This window comes from Physeter macrocephalus, chromosome 2 (genome assembly GCF_002837175.3).
Source record: "Physeter macrocephalus isolate SW-GA chromosome 2, ASM283717v5, whole genome shotgun sequence".
Taxonomy (NCBI): domain Eukaryota; kingdom Metazoa; phylum Chordata; class Mammalia; order Artiodactyla; family Physeteridae; genus Physeter; species Physeter macrocephalus.
The window spans coordinates 35174295-35190294 of NC_041215.1; the positions used below are offsets into that span (position 1 = coordinate 35174295).

At 44.6% G+C, this 16000-nt stretch overlaps 1 protein-coding gene across 1 annotated transcript in view; it reads right to left on the bottom strand.

Annotated features, from left to right (window-relative positions):
• Positions 1-12193, bottom strand: part of BIN1 (bridging integrator 1) — an 88907-nt gene extending 76714 nt beyond the window's left edge. Inside the window, exons 1-2 of the mRNA XM_028496756.2 lie at positions 12122-12193; positions 11659-11794 (exon numbers count right to left, since the gene is read on the bottom strand). Coding sequence (XP_028352557.2) covers positions 11659-11794; positions 12122-12193 — 208 coding nt within the window. The remainder of the gene's footprint in view (positions 1-11658; positions 11795-12121) is intronic.
• Between the last annotated feature and the right edge of the window lie 3807 nt (positions 12194-16000).

The following is a 16000-nucleotide window of genomic DNA, read 5'->3' on the forward strand; positions in this document are numbered from 1 at the left end:
AAAAAAAAATGTCATGAAGAGCCTAGGGGTAGGACGGGAATAAAACACAGACCTACTAGAGCATGGACTTGAGGATATGGGGAGGGGGAAGGGTAAGCTGTGACGAAGTGAGAGAGTGGCATGGACATATATACACTACCAAACGTAGGGTGGATAGCTAGCGGGAAGCAGCCGCATAGCACAGGGAGATCAGCTCGGTGCTTTGTGACCACCTAGAGGGGTGGGATAGGGAGGGTCGGAGGGAGGGAGACGCAAGAAGGAGGAGATATGGGGATATATGTATACCTATAGCTGATTCACTTTGTTATAAAGCAGAAACTAACACACCATTGTAGAGCAATTATACTCCAATAAAGATGTTTAAAAAAAATAATGAAATAAAATAAAATGTGTGCAACATTACTAATAAGCAACAAAATGCAAAAATATACTAGATGCCATAATCTACATTTCAAAAGGCCTAAAATGTATCTAAATTAGAGTACTAAATTTTGGCAAAAGCACAGTAAAAAAAAAAGAAAAGAAACTAAAACTAGAGTTGCCATATGATCCAGCACTCCCACTCCTGGGCATATATCCAGAAAAGACTAAAACTCGAATTCAAAAAGATACATGCACCCCAATGTTCACAGAAGCACTATGGGACAGAGGCGGTCAAGCCGTGTGCTTGGAGGGGGCCGGGAGGGGCAGTGGTGGGGGCAGGAAGCCTTGAGTCTTCCAGCTGTAACACTGCATCACTCTGTGAATCTTGGATGCTCCATCTAACCTGTCTGAAGAGCCCATACTCTTAGGCAACCCTTCCATTCCAGCATAGATTGCTCTGAACGTGTTAAACCCAAACCAGTGCAGTCAAGGGAATAAAGTGAGTTTAAGGCATGCTCCATGTGGTTGATTCTTATAATTGATATAAATAGCAGGGAGCCCACCAAGGTGGTCCCTGTCTCTCCTTGAGGGGTTCTATAGAAAAAGCTACATGGTCAAAGGAATCTGGATACATCCCACTTTCAGAGATTCACAATACATCCTGTCAATATGTTAAGGCTCTGCGAAGTCCTGATGTGCTTGACCATGGATAACTTTGATACATTAATAGGGCCTCACTGACAGCCCACAGAACTAGCATCCTACCTGCTACACAACAAACCTGATCTTTGTTGGCTGGATACATAACATAACTTGTGATTTCTTCATTAGAATTCTGGTCAAGGTGGGTCAGAAGCCAACTTAATATCTGGATCTGTGTCATGACTTGAAGTCCCTGAGAGCAAAGAACAAGCTATGTATTAACCAATCACCTGTTCTGTACCATATTCCACAGAGTAGCTCGTTTAACCCTCCCAACAATTCTGTGCCGGTGTTATTAGCTCCATTCCACAGATGAGGAAACAGTGGTTCAGGAGGGCTGGTAACTTGCCAGCAAACAGTGGAGCCCGGATATAGGCACCAGGCCTCCTGAAGATGGTTTTCCCCAGCATCTTTCCTCCAGAGAAGAAAATATATCATATTTATACATATATATAATACCAAAGAGATAAATATGTAATCTATATAATTTTATTTTTTATTGAAGTATAGTTGATTTACAATGTTCTGTTAATTTCAGGTGCACAATAAAATGATTCAGTTATATTATGTATATATATATATATATATATATATATATATTCTTTTACAGATTCTTTTCCCTTATAGTTATTACAAAATACTTAGTATAAGAAAAGAAATAAATATGTAATATATATAAATTTTAAATATATAAACTATACATATAATAAACTTGCAGCTGTGCTGTCCAATACGCAGCCACAGGCTACAGGAGGTTACTGAGCCCCTGAATTGGGGCTGGTCCTTGCTGACGCATGCTATAAGCATAAAATAGTCACTAGATTTTGAACATTTTGAAAAAACATGAAATATCTCATTAATAATTTTCACGTTGGTTACATGTCGAAATGGTAATAGTTTGGGTATATTGAGTTAAGTAAAATACATCATTTAAATTCATTTGGCCTGTTTCTTTTCACTTTCTTAGTGTGGCGGTTAGAAAAATTTAAATTGCCTACGTGGTTCACAGTTTCTTTCTACCCAACAGCGCTATCCTGAAGCTTTCTACACCTCTCCCTACTCATGAGCTAGCACATAAGAGGTACTTCATCATAGTTATCGCTTTTGAGACAAACGTTGATCGATGTCTTGATTTCTGAAAACACACGGATCCAGGCTCTTCGGTCTCAGGTTCAGCGCAGGGAGTCACAGGAGGGGAGGAGACCTCATGGGCCAGGCTGTGCTGCTGTGTGCGAGCCTGAGAACACCGCGAAGAAATTTACAAAAGGAAAGACAAGATCAGGCTCCCTGGGAGGAAAGTGTGGTGTTAAGGGCTTAATGGAGCCAAAAGGAAAACCTCCCCACCTGGTCCCTTAGCTGACATCCCTTCCCTGTCACAGCAGACCCTCCAATGCGGGTGCCCACGGTTCCGGGAGCCCCAGTGAAGGCCTGTACGTAGCTGCGGCTAAAGAGGAAGATGAGGGGGTCATGGTTCACGTCCTATGACCCATCCCACCCCGCCCCCCTGGTTGGACCGGTGACCCCTGACCAGAGGCTTGCTACCAACCTTTGACCTTGGCTGGAGGCAGAAGATGAGTCTGGCCTGCCCAGGGCTCGCGCTGGGAAACAGGAGTGCGGCACCCAAAAGGATGCCGTGGGGAGTGGGCGCTGATTTGGAGCTGAGTAACAGAGAATTTGACTGGCCTTTGTCCCTAGTTCCTGGGGGCAGCCAGGGTTTAGAAACCCAGTTACCGGTGATGGATCCCTTGGACCACACCTGCTGGTTTATGCTAACAAGGTGACTCAGAAAAACCAACAATCTGATTACAGGGTTGGGACCTCGAGTGATGATGGGGGTTAGGGAGTGTGCGTAGGGGAGGGGGGATGGAGATGGAATCACATGGGCAAAGATTCAATCATTCTTGCCTACTTAATGAAACCCCAATAAAAAGTCCGACACCAAAGCTCAGGGTAGCTTCCCTGGTCGGCAGTACTCTGCGTATCGTTACACAGGGACGTGCCAGGAAGATAGCGTGTCCCTGGGGATGACACCTTAATGCATCTCTCCCTTTGTTCTGATTTGGGTCCCTTTGCCTTAAAAATCTGTAACCCTAAGTACAGCATTTTCCTGAGTTCTATGAATAGTTCTAGCAAACGACCAAACCTGAGGGGGTGGTGAGAACCTCCACATTTGTAGCCAGCTGATTAGAAGGGAGCCTGGCCTGGGGACCCTAGCACTTGCATCTGAGACTGAAGTGAGGGCCGTCTTGTGGAGACGGTGCCTTCAACCTGTGAAGTTTGGCCCAACTCTGGGGAGTTGGCATCAGAAGCCATTGCTGTAGAATGTGCTAGTTTCCTTTGTGTAAATACTCCTGCAGTGGTTCTAAAGTTAGCTTAGAACATACGATCAGGGCTTCCCTGGTGGCGCAGTGGTTAAGAATCCGCCTGCCAATGCAGGGGACACGGAGTCGAGCCCTGGTCCGGGAAGATCCCACACGTCACAGAGCAGCTAAGCCCGTGCGCCACAACTACTGAGCTTGCTCTCCAGAGCCTGTGAGCCATAACTACTGAGCCCGCGTGCCACAACTACTGAAGCCCGCGCACCTAGAGCCCGTGCTCCGCAACAAGAGAAGCCACCGCAATGAGAAGCCCGCGCACCGCAACGAAGAGTAGCCCCCGCTCGCCGCAACTAGAGAAAGCCCACGCGCAGCAACAAAGACCCCACGCAGCCAGAAATAAATAAAAATTAAAATAAATTAATTTTTTAAAAACAGAACGTACGATCAGCTCCTGTGAGCCGGGTGGTATGAACTAGCTTCAGCGTAGGGCCAGGCAGGAGTCAGGGCTGAGCCGGCTGCAGCCCCAGGGGAGAGATGCCCGACGGGTGACAGGCCGTGGACAGCATCGGGACCTCAAAGGGAGAGGGGTGCAAGGCAGAGGTGCTGCATTGCAGGAGCTGCCAGTCAAAGGCGGACCCAAGGAGCTGGGGTTTATAACCTTCTTTCCACGGACCAGACAGTAGCCGAGAACAACTCCGCGAGCTGGGGAGTCCTGGGCCTGGGAGATCCAGTCACTTCACAAAGTCCTGCAGCTTGTAAGCAGCGCAGCCAGGACCAAGCCAGACAGGTGCCCGACACCCAGCCCGAGTGGTTCCCGACACCTCCTGGACCTCATTTCCCGTCTGGACCATGACTTCGTAATGGCTCAGTCCCCCAGGACCCAACTTAATGGTACACAGTGTTCCTGTCCTCGGCCACCACGCTGAACCGGGACTCAGAACTCGACTATTTCCCCACTCTCATGTGGAATCAGCTGCAAATTGTATCAAGCAGTGATTTTGTGAGGCCTCTCCATTAAGCAATGTAGGGAAAGACATGCAGAGTGAGCCTTTCCTGAGTCCAGCTGTGTGCCAGATGCTTTGCGGACATTGTCTTATTTAATCCTCACCCAGCAAAGTAGCGATTCCTATCCCTGTGTTTATGCAAAGCCCTCAAGGTCCTGAGTGCTCGCCAAGGTCAAGAGCTGGACAGCACTGAGGTCTGGACAGACCCAAGCTTCATCTGTCTGCAGCAAAGCCGGGAGGCGTCTCAGGGGTCTTACCTCCCATCCCAGGAGCTTCGGGCGGGGTGAGGAAGGGAGCAGGGCTGGGGGACGCCCATCTGGAAACGATGCTCAGGACGCAGGTGACCGGGGACTTGGACTCTGGAGCCGAGCAGATGCCACCTGCTCCCTAAGATGGGTCACCCTCACAGGGCTCCCCCGGGCCTCCCTCCCTGAGGCAAGATTCTTTGCTCAGGGACCCCCACGCCGCTCCTCGGGAATCATCTATTTATGGAAATTGCTTCCACACCCTGGAGGAGGGTGTTACTTCTCTCCATCTCTACCAAAAGCCGAAACACTGTTTTGTTTCCTTTTTAAAAATAGAATTTTGAATGAAAAATCTTCTGGCCCTACCTTCTTTCACACAGAAGGCAATTTCGAACCCCTGGAGGTCCCTGGGGGCTGTCTTGACATCACGTCCCAGCCGGGGTCCCCTGGACGTTTCCCCTCTGGTCCCACTCAGGCCCTGGGGAACTGGGCGGGGAGGCAGTTCTGCAAGGATTGCTGTAATCCTAGGTTCTCACGGAGGCTGTAATTTAGAATCCATGTGTGGTAATATTAACAGAACCACCTGCCACATGCCTGACATTTTAAAACCCACGCTGGGTACCAAGAGCGCTCGTGGTTCTACCACACTCACAACACGACCTGCCCCGGGGACCCGCGCTCACTCCCTCTCTCTGCAGAGACCTCTGCTCCTGCTTTCCACCCACCCGATGGCCAAAGCGGAACCGGCTCCTCTGCAGAGTCCAAGGGTGAAACAAACCAGAGAGTTCTAGAGAAGGTTTTTATTATCCAAGAGCTAAATTAGAGCCTTGAGATAACACAAAGCATCCGGTCGTGACTACAGTCTTCTTCCCCTCTCTACAATTGTCCCTTTAACAGGGATGGGCCTTTAACCAGAGCAGTCATGTGTGACACTGACCTTGGGACAAGGTCATTCTAGTTCATAGCCTCTCTGCCCATATCTGCGTCTGTTCCAAAAGGCATCCCAGGCGGAAGTGTGGACTAATCTCGTCCTGATGCTCCCGTGACAGGATGCATTTGTGGATTGAGAATACAATGCAGGGACCCAAACAAAACAGGCCTGGGAACAAAGATATGATGAATCTTTCCATAGTGAAGGCAGGGGCTTCTGCTTACAGCAATGTGATAGACTGCAGAGCAAAAATACCCTGCTATGAAATACCCAGAAATGCTGCAAGAAATATAATCAATGTCCTTTTAAATACATGGATGGGTCCACAGAAAAGTAAAAAGACCAAACATTTTGGAGAGTGTGTTCATTTTCTATCACTGCCATAAACAAATGACCACACACTTAGTGGCTGAAGACAACATAAGATTTATGTGCTTATAGTTTTGAGGGTGAGAAGTCCAACACTGGTCTCACTGGGCTGCATTCTATGGGAGAATCCACTTCTGTAGCTTTTTCAGCTTCTGGAGGCCACCTGCATTCCTTGGCTAGTGGCCCAACCTCACCTTCACAGCCAGCGTTGCCTTCCTCTGACCATTTTTCTGTAGTCACACCACCCTCTGACCCTCTTCTGCCTCCTTCCCCCACTTATATGGATCCTGTGCTTCCTTCTATCAGGCCCACCCAGATAATCAGCACCCTCAATTCCCTCTTTGCCATGTCCTCTAGAGTATTCCCAGGCTCTGGAGATTAAGATGCAGAAATCTTTGGGGTGAGGGACATTATTCTACCACAGCGAGAAAACCAAAGTCCAAAAAAACGGGAGGGGAGCTAACACTTCGGCTGCCTCGGATGGGGGAGGTTAGCAGTTTCCAAAGGGCTTGCATTTCAATAACCATGAAGGCAAGAGAAGCCTGAGCACAGCAGAGGGGGGTTAGAACTGAGCACCTGCCCTCATAGAAAGCTAGGAGCCTTAAAGTTTTTCACTTTCAAAGAATACACAAAAATCTGTCCAGTGGCAAAAAAAAAGGGGGAGGCTACAAAAGAATTTGTCTCAAATTGTCTTAAAATGTGCCCTTGGGGATACACAGCCACAGGCCTGCCCTCATGCATTGACCTTCCAGGAACCCACTGCTGAGAAACAAGTAAACAGCAGTTTTGTGCTGTGAACACCCCTGGGGTATCTGGCAAAAGCAACTGTAGAGCTCCTTTAGGGAACCCACCCTCAGTATGGGCTGCATGTGTTCTACAGCTAAGGCCCCACCCACGGGGATGTGCAGTCCAGACCCACAGAGCAAGCAAGGAACAAGCCATTGTGAGCAAAAGCCAACAGAGATGAGGAGCCACTGAACCAGACTCCCAAGAACTGGAGACAACAGAATAGGTAGATACAGATTGTAAAGTAATTACATTGAAGATCATCAAAGAATAAAAGAAGGAGTCAGAGCATGATATAGGAGCAAGATGCTATTAAAATATATTACTAGGCTTGCTTAAAAATGAACCAAATAGTGTTTATAGGATGGAAAATAATGGTTATTGAAATGGAAAACTCAATGGACAAGTCAGCTGAAGAGGGCAATAGTGAACTGGAAAATAAGTCTGAAGAAATTCCTGAGAGTGCCACTCAGGAGAGATGGAGATGGAAATTTTGCAAGAAAAGATAAGAGACATGGAAGACAGAATGAGAGGTCCAACTTCTGCTTAATAGAAGTTCCTGAAGGAATGTATGGAAAGAAGAGGAGAAAGAACAGTTTTTCAAAAAGATAATGGCTGAGAATTTTCCATAATTGATGAAGGACATGAATCTTCTAATTTAGGGAGTAAAATGAGCTGTAAGTAAGAGAAATAAAAATAATGAAATTGGAGAACTTTAAGGACAAGGATAGCCAGAGAGAAAAGATAAATTGCTACAAAGTACAGATAGACTGACCTCAGACCTCTCAATAGCAATAACCAAAGCCTAAAGACAGCAGAATAATATCTTCAAAATGCTGAGAAAAAATAACCATTAACAGAGAGTTTTATACTCAACTAAATGACTCAAGAAGGAGGTGACCTCTAGCTCTAGCTACAAATGTACAGGACAGAAAAGAGGATAGAAGAACATGCTAAGTGAGACTGCAGGATGAGATCAACAATGCTCAGATTGTGGGGAATTGCACAGGACAAACACCTTCGTTTCCTCAACAAACAAATTGCAAGGAAATCTTGAAAAAGAAAGAAAAAAGAGGAAGAAAAAGAGAACCCTAAAAGACACTTAAGAGACATATCAGTCAGTGTCAGTGATTGGGTCTCATTTGAATCGATTCAAACTATATTTTTTAAATTATAGTCATGAAACAACTACAAGTTTGAACACGGACTGGATATTTAATAATAATAATGAATCATTAAATTTTTATGTGTTATTATGGTATTATGAGGTTTTTCTTTTAATAATCCTTATGGTTTATTAACAGATGTAATGATACTATGTGTAAGGTTTGCTTCAAAATAATCTAGTGAGTGGAAATATGCATAAAGCCAGATTGATTATGAGTTGACTTTTGTTGAGGTTGGATACATCAGGGTTCATTATTCTATTTATGATGGTTGTTTGAAATTTTTCACAATAAAGGTATAATAATAACAGTTATCATAAAATAAATTATAAAATAAAAAGAGGGACTTCCCTGGTGGTCCGGTGGTTAAAACTCCATGCTTCCAATGCAGGGGGCACGGGTTCAATCCCTGGTTAGGGAACTAAGACCCCACATGCTGCATGGTGTGGCCAAAAAATAAAATAAATAGAATTATTTTCTACTATAAAATAAATATTTTATAGTAGAAAATAAATATAATTATCATTTATATAATTATGAAATAAATTCTCTTGAAAGTCTTCTTCCAAGTTGAAAACATTATGTTTCTTAATTGTGTTTGTATTTCTCTAGGCATGTTCCTTCCTGGTATGTACTTCAACTTTCCAAGTAGTTAAATTATTATAATTAGATATATCATATTAACTAGAAATTGTAAGAACATAACTAAAAAAAAACATCTAAATGAACCAGTTGGAACTGCTAATAGTTCATGATCCAACCAGTTATAATAGAATAATTCTGCATTCTTCTGTTGATTGGAGTCCAAGTAACAGGAAATTTCTGGATCAGATGCAGCTGTTGTTTATAATGTATTTGGCTTACAAAAGTAAACTAGTTTATAAATTTCTATTGCACATTTTTTTCCTGAGATTTAAAAAATTTATGACCCTCTCTGTTAATTACTTCTACTGAGTGTTGGTCCCTATTTAGTTTCACAAATCTGGAAATTTTTTTTCTATTGCATTTATAAAACATTTTTAATTGATGAAGGATAAATCAATTTTAGATGCAATTTAAAGTGGATGCATCTCGTTGGATTGTGGATGATTGTACTTCATTTGTTTGTGATGAGTGATGATGCATGAATTTAATTTCAAGCTATGATGATTGATAGTTATAAAACTGGGAATAAATACATACTTGCTGCGATTGTAAACTTCTGCACTGTACCAGAAGAAAAAGGTAAAATTCTAAAGATATAAAAAAATAGTCTTCTTCCAAGAGAACAGGTAGATAAATTGTGCTGTATTAATATAATGAAATACTATAAAGAGTTAAAATGAAAGAAACAGAGCTACTTGTAACAACATGAATAACTCACTTAAAACAATGCTGAGAGGAGAAAAAAAGCAGGTTACAGAGTGATACAGTGTGCACTATTTATATAAAATTTGAAAACATGACAAAAATGAGCACAAAATAAAGAAACTTCCAGGAAAAAATTGAGTTTACTACTAACAGGTTTTTATTGCTAGAACTTCTAAGTGATGTACTTCAGGAAGAAAGAAATTAAAACCAGAAGGAAGATCCGAGATGCAGGAAATAAATGAGTATTTACTATATAAAACCATAATTACAATAATGAGTAATATAGAGGTTAGGAAAGGTGAAACTAAAATACTGGATGAGAAAAACATAAGACAGAAGGGGGTGACCTTCAAGAAGAAGCAGAGATATGGAGTCATTTTAGACTTTGTTAAGCATGTGTGTTAAAATTTTAGGCATAATCATTAAAGAGTAGAAATAGAATGCGTAATTTCCAAGTCAGTAGGGAGGGGAAAAGGAAAGACAACTCGATCCAGTCAAAAAGAAGTCAGGGCTTCCCTGGTGGCGCAGTGGTCAAGCATCCGCCTGCCAATGCAGGGGACATGTGTTCGAGCCCTGGTCCGGGAAGATCCCACATGCCACGGAGCAACTAAGCCTGTGCGCCACAACTACTGAGCCCGCGTGCCACAACTACTGAAGCCCGCACGCCTAGAGCCTGCGCTCCGCAACAAGAGAAGCCACTGCAATGAGAAGCCCGCACACCGCAACAAAGAGTAGCCCCCGCTCGCCACAACTAGAGAAAGCGCGCATGCAGCAACAAAGACCCAACGCAGCCGGAAATAAATAAATAAATTTATAAAAAAACAAAAAGTCAGGAAAGGAGAGTCAAAGAGGAGGAGGAGATAAAGAGAAAGCACAAAATAAAAAGGTAAAAATAATTTCAAATGTATCAATGACCACAACAAAGGTTAAGAGTTAAATGACAGGGGGCGGGGAAGGATGGAGTGAGAGTTTGGAGTTAGCAGATGCAAACTATTACATAGAGAATGGATAAACAACAAGGTCCTACTGTAGAGCACAGGGAACTATATTTGATATCCTGTGATAAACCATAATGGAAAAGAATACGAAAAAGAGTGTATACGTGTGTATAACTGAATCTCCTTGCTGTACAGTAGAAATTAACACAACATTGTAAATCAACTATACTTGAATAAAATAAATTTTTTTAAAAAAGAGTTAAATGACAGAGATCACCAAGTGGGATTTTTTAAAAATCCAGCTACGCTCTGTTCACAAGAGACACATCTAAAACAAAAGAAAACTATATGATTGAAAGTAAAAGACTGTGGAGACGGGAACTAATAGGAATAGAAATGTCACGTAAATATTATAAAATAAGGTTGGAATGGCTAAATCACTATCAGATAAAAATAGACTTTAAGGCCAAAGTACCTGGAGGGACCAAGAACATTACCACATAATGATAAATGGAACAGTTCACCAGGAAGATAAAACAACACTCGGACGCATCTAATAACATGAACTCAAGCTATATTAAGCAAAAACTGACAACTCCACAATTAGAGTGGGAATTTTTAATACACCATTTTCAGTGATGGATAGGCAAACATTAAGAAGTATACAGATGTTTTCAACAGCACAACAACAGCAAGCCTGGCGTAATAAGACAGATGTGGAGCCCTGAACCCAGCAAGCATCATGGAACGTTTTCATAAATTAACCCTGTAGGAGGCCACAGAGCAAGTCTCCACATCATGCAGATCCCAGTACAATTAAATTAGCACTTTAAATGAAAAGCTTGCAGAACTAGAAGACACGGGGTCTAAGCAGCTGTCAGGAACTGCCGCCCACCCCAACCCTACTCCACTCCAGGCAGGGTTCAGGGTCCATCCTACACCAGCGCTGCCCCTGGTCTGCAAGAGCCAGAAAGCCCAGGTGCATACCTCCGTGTCGGCTGCTGGCATCCAGTGGGGGCCGGTCCTATCCCTGGCATCAGCTCAAAACCAGGCCCCAGCTCTGTGGACAGGAGCAGTGGCCAAGGGACCAGGACCTTCCCCCCCGAGAATGTCTCTTTTCAGGTAAGCTGCAACAGCTGCAAATGGAGCAGTGGGTGGCAGGGACCCCACATTCCCCTCCCCCAGCTGAATGAGGGGGGCTTCCAGAGCCACCCAGAGGGAGCCTGATCCCCCTTGCCCGGAACCTGCGGGCTCCCGAGACCTGAGGCCAGCTCCCACCACCTGGAAGTGAGGTCACGCAGCACTGGACAGATGGGGAGGAAATGACACCCACTAGGGTGGCTGTCAGGCAGGGGGTTAGAGTCTGGCCAGGAGGAGAGCTGGGAGGAGCCCTGGGACCCAGGCTGCATGCCCAGGGCTGAGCGAACAGTCACGAAGCCACCTGGAGGAGAGGCCCTGCAGCTGCAGGTTTTCATTTAGGAAACCCCAGGGGAGCCGAGGGAGTCAGCTCTGCACGCCCGTCCAGGCCGGAGAGCCTGATGCCGGGTCTCCTGCACCAGGCGGGAGCAAGCCCTCCTTCCTCCTGACAGCTCCAAACTCCGAGAAGACAGACAGTCTGAGGGCTGCGGGCGGAGCAACGCAGAAAAGGGAGAAGGAGCCAACCTCCCCCGTCCCCTCCTCAGGCTCCCAGCCGGAGCTGCCCAGAACTGGGGGAGTGGAAGCGCCCAACTTCACACGAAGTTCGGGGAAGTTTATTTACACCGGAGTGGACATTTTCATCCGTAACTGAGAGTGTTACGGTGGCTAAAAGTAACTGGAGGTTTTTTCCTTTTCTAGGAGTGATCTAAAACGTATTAAAACTGCCCAAGATTTCATCTGAGGCTAGAAGCGACCACAGCACTGGTTCGAAGGGACAGCCGTGAGAGAGGGTACGTTGTTTTCAGTCTCACCCTGAGAATTCTGCCCAGCCAGGAGCTGGGGATGCCCGTCTGCTGGCAGCTCTGGTTTTGCCAGCTGGGCATTCCCACCCCCCACTCCTCCTTTGGTCAGGGCACCTACGGATCACACGGCAAGCCAGCCAAACGCCTTGGGGAAGGGGACCCTCCAGCTGGGATGCCGGTCACTCAGAGACCCTGCAGCCAAGGCCCTTGGACAGTGCTTCCTGGTTCCTGGCTGGTCAGCTCTTCCTTCAATTTGGTGACTGGCCCCAGCTCCCCCCAATCTGCCTGTTGCACCACAGTCCCTGTGGGCACGGCTCCTGGGCCTCCAGGGGAACCCCTTGCCTTGGCCGTCTCTCAGCCTGGCCAGTTGCTGACCCCTTCATTTGACCAGCACATTTTTAGAAATGGAGTTTGAAAACCTTCCTGCAGGGAGTGTACTCCGCAGGCCTCACCAACCCCTACTGTCCCACAACCAGTGGTTTTATTACCGGCGGACCGGCGATTCCTAGGTTCTTGTCCTCTCAAGGGAAAGAATTCAGTCAAGAGACAGAGAGCAGGTTTAGGCAGCAAGTTTTATTAAGCAACGCATAAGTACGCTCTCCAGAAGCAGCCCTGCAGTCAGGGCAGGGTTGGGTTTATTAGAGTGGTGGCAGTCCCTCCCCACGCCCTACGTCATTTGACTGACAAGTTGATTGACAGTTTTAGGTTATATGACCTTTCTCTTGCTGCGCAGGTGCTTACCACCGAGAAGCACCCAAGCGAAAAGCACGGGGGGGAGGGGCGGGGCAAAAACCGCAATGCTAATTTATTATAAATACGGCATAATGGACGCTGGGTTACTTTGAGTCACTTTTTAGGTCTTGGTCCCCCTGCACCAACCTGTGTTGGCGATTTTATCCTGCTTAGTCCTGATAAGCCTGGAAACTCAGCGGTGGTCCTTGACTGGAAGACAGAGGATCTCTGGGCGTGCTCTGATTACCAGTCGGGGGCCGGGAGAGAGGACCCCCTCCAGGATGGGGCAGCACCGGCTCACGTCTGCCTAGCTACCTAACAGTTCTTACCAACTTCACCCCTTCTTGGTGGCAGCACCTAGCCCTGCTTCCCTTCTCTTACTAATACCCCTGGAATTGAGCCCTGCCTTGGCTTCTCAGCTACGAGGGCCAGCTGACCCCTGTCTGGCAGGTCACTCAAATCCGAGCACAACAATTGTACTTTAGGTAGTTAAATCGATGGTTTCTAACAATTATTGAAAGAGAAGGGATAGCTCCCTGAAGAACCTAATTTACAGTCAGTTTTGCTGGTTTGTAAACAGTTTGAAAAAGAAATGAACTTTGAGATTATTAGTCAATCAAGTCTTTGGGTTTTGAAGACACTTTTTATTGCGGAAACATTCACATGCACACAAAGCAGAGAGTGGAGGCTTGAATCCTCCAGGTACCCGTCACCCAGCTTCTACACTTATCAACATCGGGCCAATCCAGGTTCTTTTCCTCCCCCAGTCCTCCACTCCCCCAACACACACACACATTACCCACCCTCCACAGCAAGCTGGGTTATTTTAAAGCAAATCCAAGATATCATAACATTCCATCCATAAACATTACATATTTATATCTTTAAGGAATACCTCCAAGAGATCTCTTTTGTTAATGTAACAACAATATGTAACAATAATTCCTTAATATCATCAAATACACATTGTTCAAATTTCCCTAATTATCCTTTAAATCTCTTAATCTACAACAGATCCCCCTTCTTCGTTTTCTTTTTTCTTGTCACTTATTTGTTGGGGAAAAAAAAGTTATTTGTCCTGTAGACTTTGCTATGGGCTGGATTTTGCTGATTGCATCCGCATGGAATTTTAACATGCCCCCCTATACCCTGTATTTCCTATAAACTGGTGGATCTAGAGACTTAACTGATTCGATTTCACTTTCTTTGGCAAGAATGCTTCACAGTTGGTGCCATGCACGTCCCACGGGTCACACCAGGAGGCTCCTAAGGTCTGGCTGCCTCTCTCTCTGTCTGTGGAGACCAAGAAGTGGGCTCAGGTGCGACCCACCTGGCCGTGCCCATCCCTGGGTGGGGCCACACATCACTAGAGGGTCACCTTGTAGAATAAGAGTTCACCTCAAGTTTCCCGGTGTCTCAATATTTTTAAATTTCAGTCTCAAACAGAATAAAAGTGTATCTAGTTTATAAAATTTAATATATATACTGCTAACTCAAAGGAATCCAACATTTTTTCAGTTCATGACATAATTTCATATTTAACTCTACATATTTTTACAGCACTCACACTAAAGTTATTCCGGCTTCACGCTTTACATACTCAAACAAAAATGGTATGTGAAATTGATACTATTTCTATTTTATTTAAGGATTACTTTGCAGAATGACCAACTAAAGAGGGGAAGAAAGATTTATGGTATATATTCGTAGGAAAGTGATTTGGGGGTAAGGATTATGTAAAGAGACTTATGGAATTGAGACTAAGAGGTCTCAAGCATGAAGGCACAGAGAGAATGTTATAAAATTGTGTTTTTTACTAGTGACCAACAGGTGACATGAACAGCAACAGAACATTCGAGGGCTCCGAGGCGCCCGAGGCATTCAGTCAGAGCCTTAGGTCACCACCAACAGCTGGATCACATTTCCAGTCTGGATATTTAAAATAAGACTATGAAGATAAAAATATGATTTTGTCTATAGAATGTCCATTTACATATTTATTTTTCCTCGAAATAAAAATGTTCTAAAGTTACACTGTTTTCCAGTGTTTGTTTAATTCATTTTTCTCAACGTAGGCAATGAAATTTCACATGCTCAGATTTTCAGTTCTTATACATCTGCTGAGTACTTAGATTCGGCTAGAAAACCTGATTATTCTTGACTTCCCCAGGAGTTTTATTTCTTATTGATTGTTTCTTTCAAACCAAGAAACTAATATTCAACTTCTTTAGGAGCTATAACTAGAAAAAGAAATATTAGTTTGGAGAAAAAAATAAGAATATGGTCCTTTTAATTCGGAGCCCTGCTGCAGGATCTAAATCTGGGGCTTGGTGTTGCCTGGGTGTTTTCTTCCCGTAATTATGGTATTAGAGAGGCATTCCTTTTTTTTTCTAATTTATTTTATTACAGTTCATTTACAGTGTTGTGATCCTTTCTGCTATGTAACAAAGTTATTCAGTTATACATATATACATTCTTTTTCATATTCTTTTCCATTATGGTTTATCACAGGATATTGAATATAGTTGCCTGTGCTATAGAGCTAATTCCGAACTCCCAATCCTTCCCTCCCTCCCCTCCCCTCCCCCCTGGCAGCCACAGGTCTGTTCTACAGAGGTCTCTTAATGTTTCCTCTTCAAATTAAAAACAAGAAGTTGGAATTGTATCCTAACAGGCAGTCCCGGATGCAGTATTAGAGAAGGTATATTCAAGCACTGAATCTATATGTACGCCAACATTTCCTGGCCCAAATGCAGAGGAGACTATGGGTAAGTGAATAGTGAGTCCAAGGGTAAGACACCATATGAGGCATGAGAATTCAGTGCCACTGGCTTCACAACAGCTGTGTCTCCAAAAAAAAAAAAGGCAACTCTGGTATGCAAAATTAAAGCAATCTTCTCACATTACTTTGCATAAAGATTTCAAAGTCTCCCAGAAACCGGGAGGCCAATTTATAACCAAGACAGCCCCCAGAAGGGATCCTTTTCTCCCCCACCATCATCCGTGGCCCACGAACACCTGGTGTGTGTCGGTCTGGCAGCTGGGTGAAAACGCCAGGCTCACTTTCTGTTAACAAAACGCACGTGGATGGGCTCCCCTGGCATCAGAAGCCCATGGGTTTTTGCATGAACAGTTTTAGTCCAAGGAGATATTTTG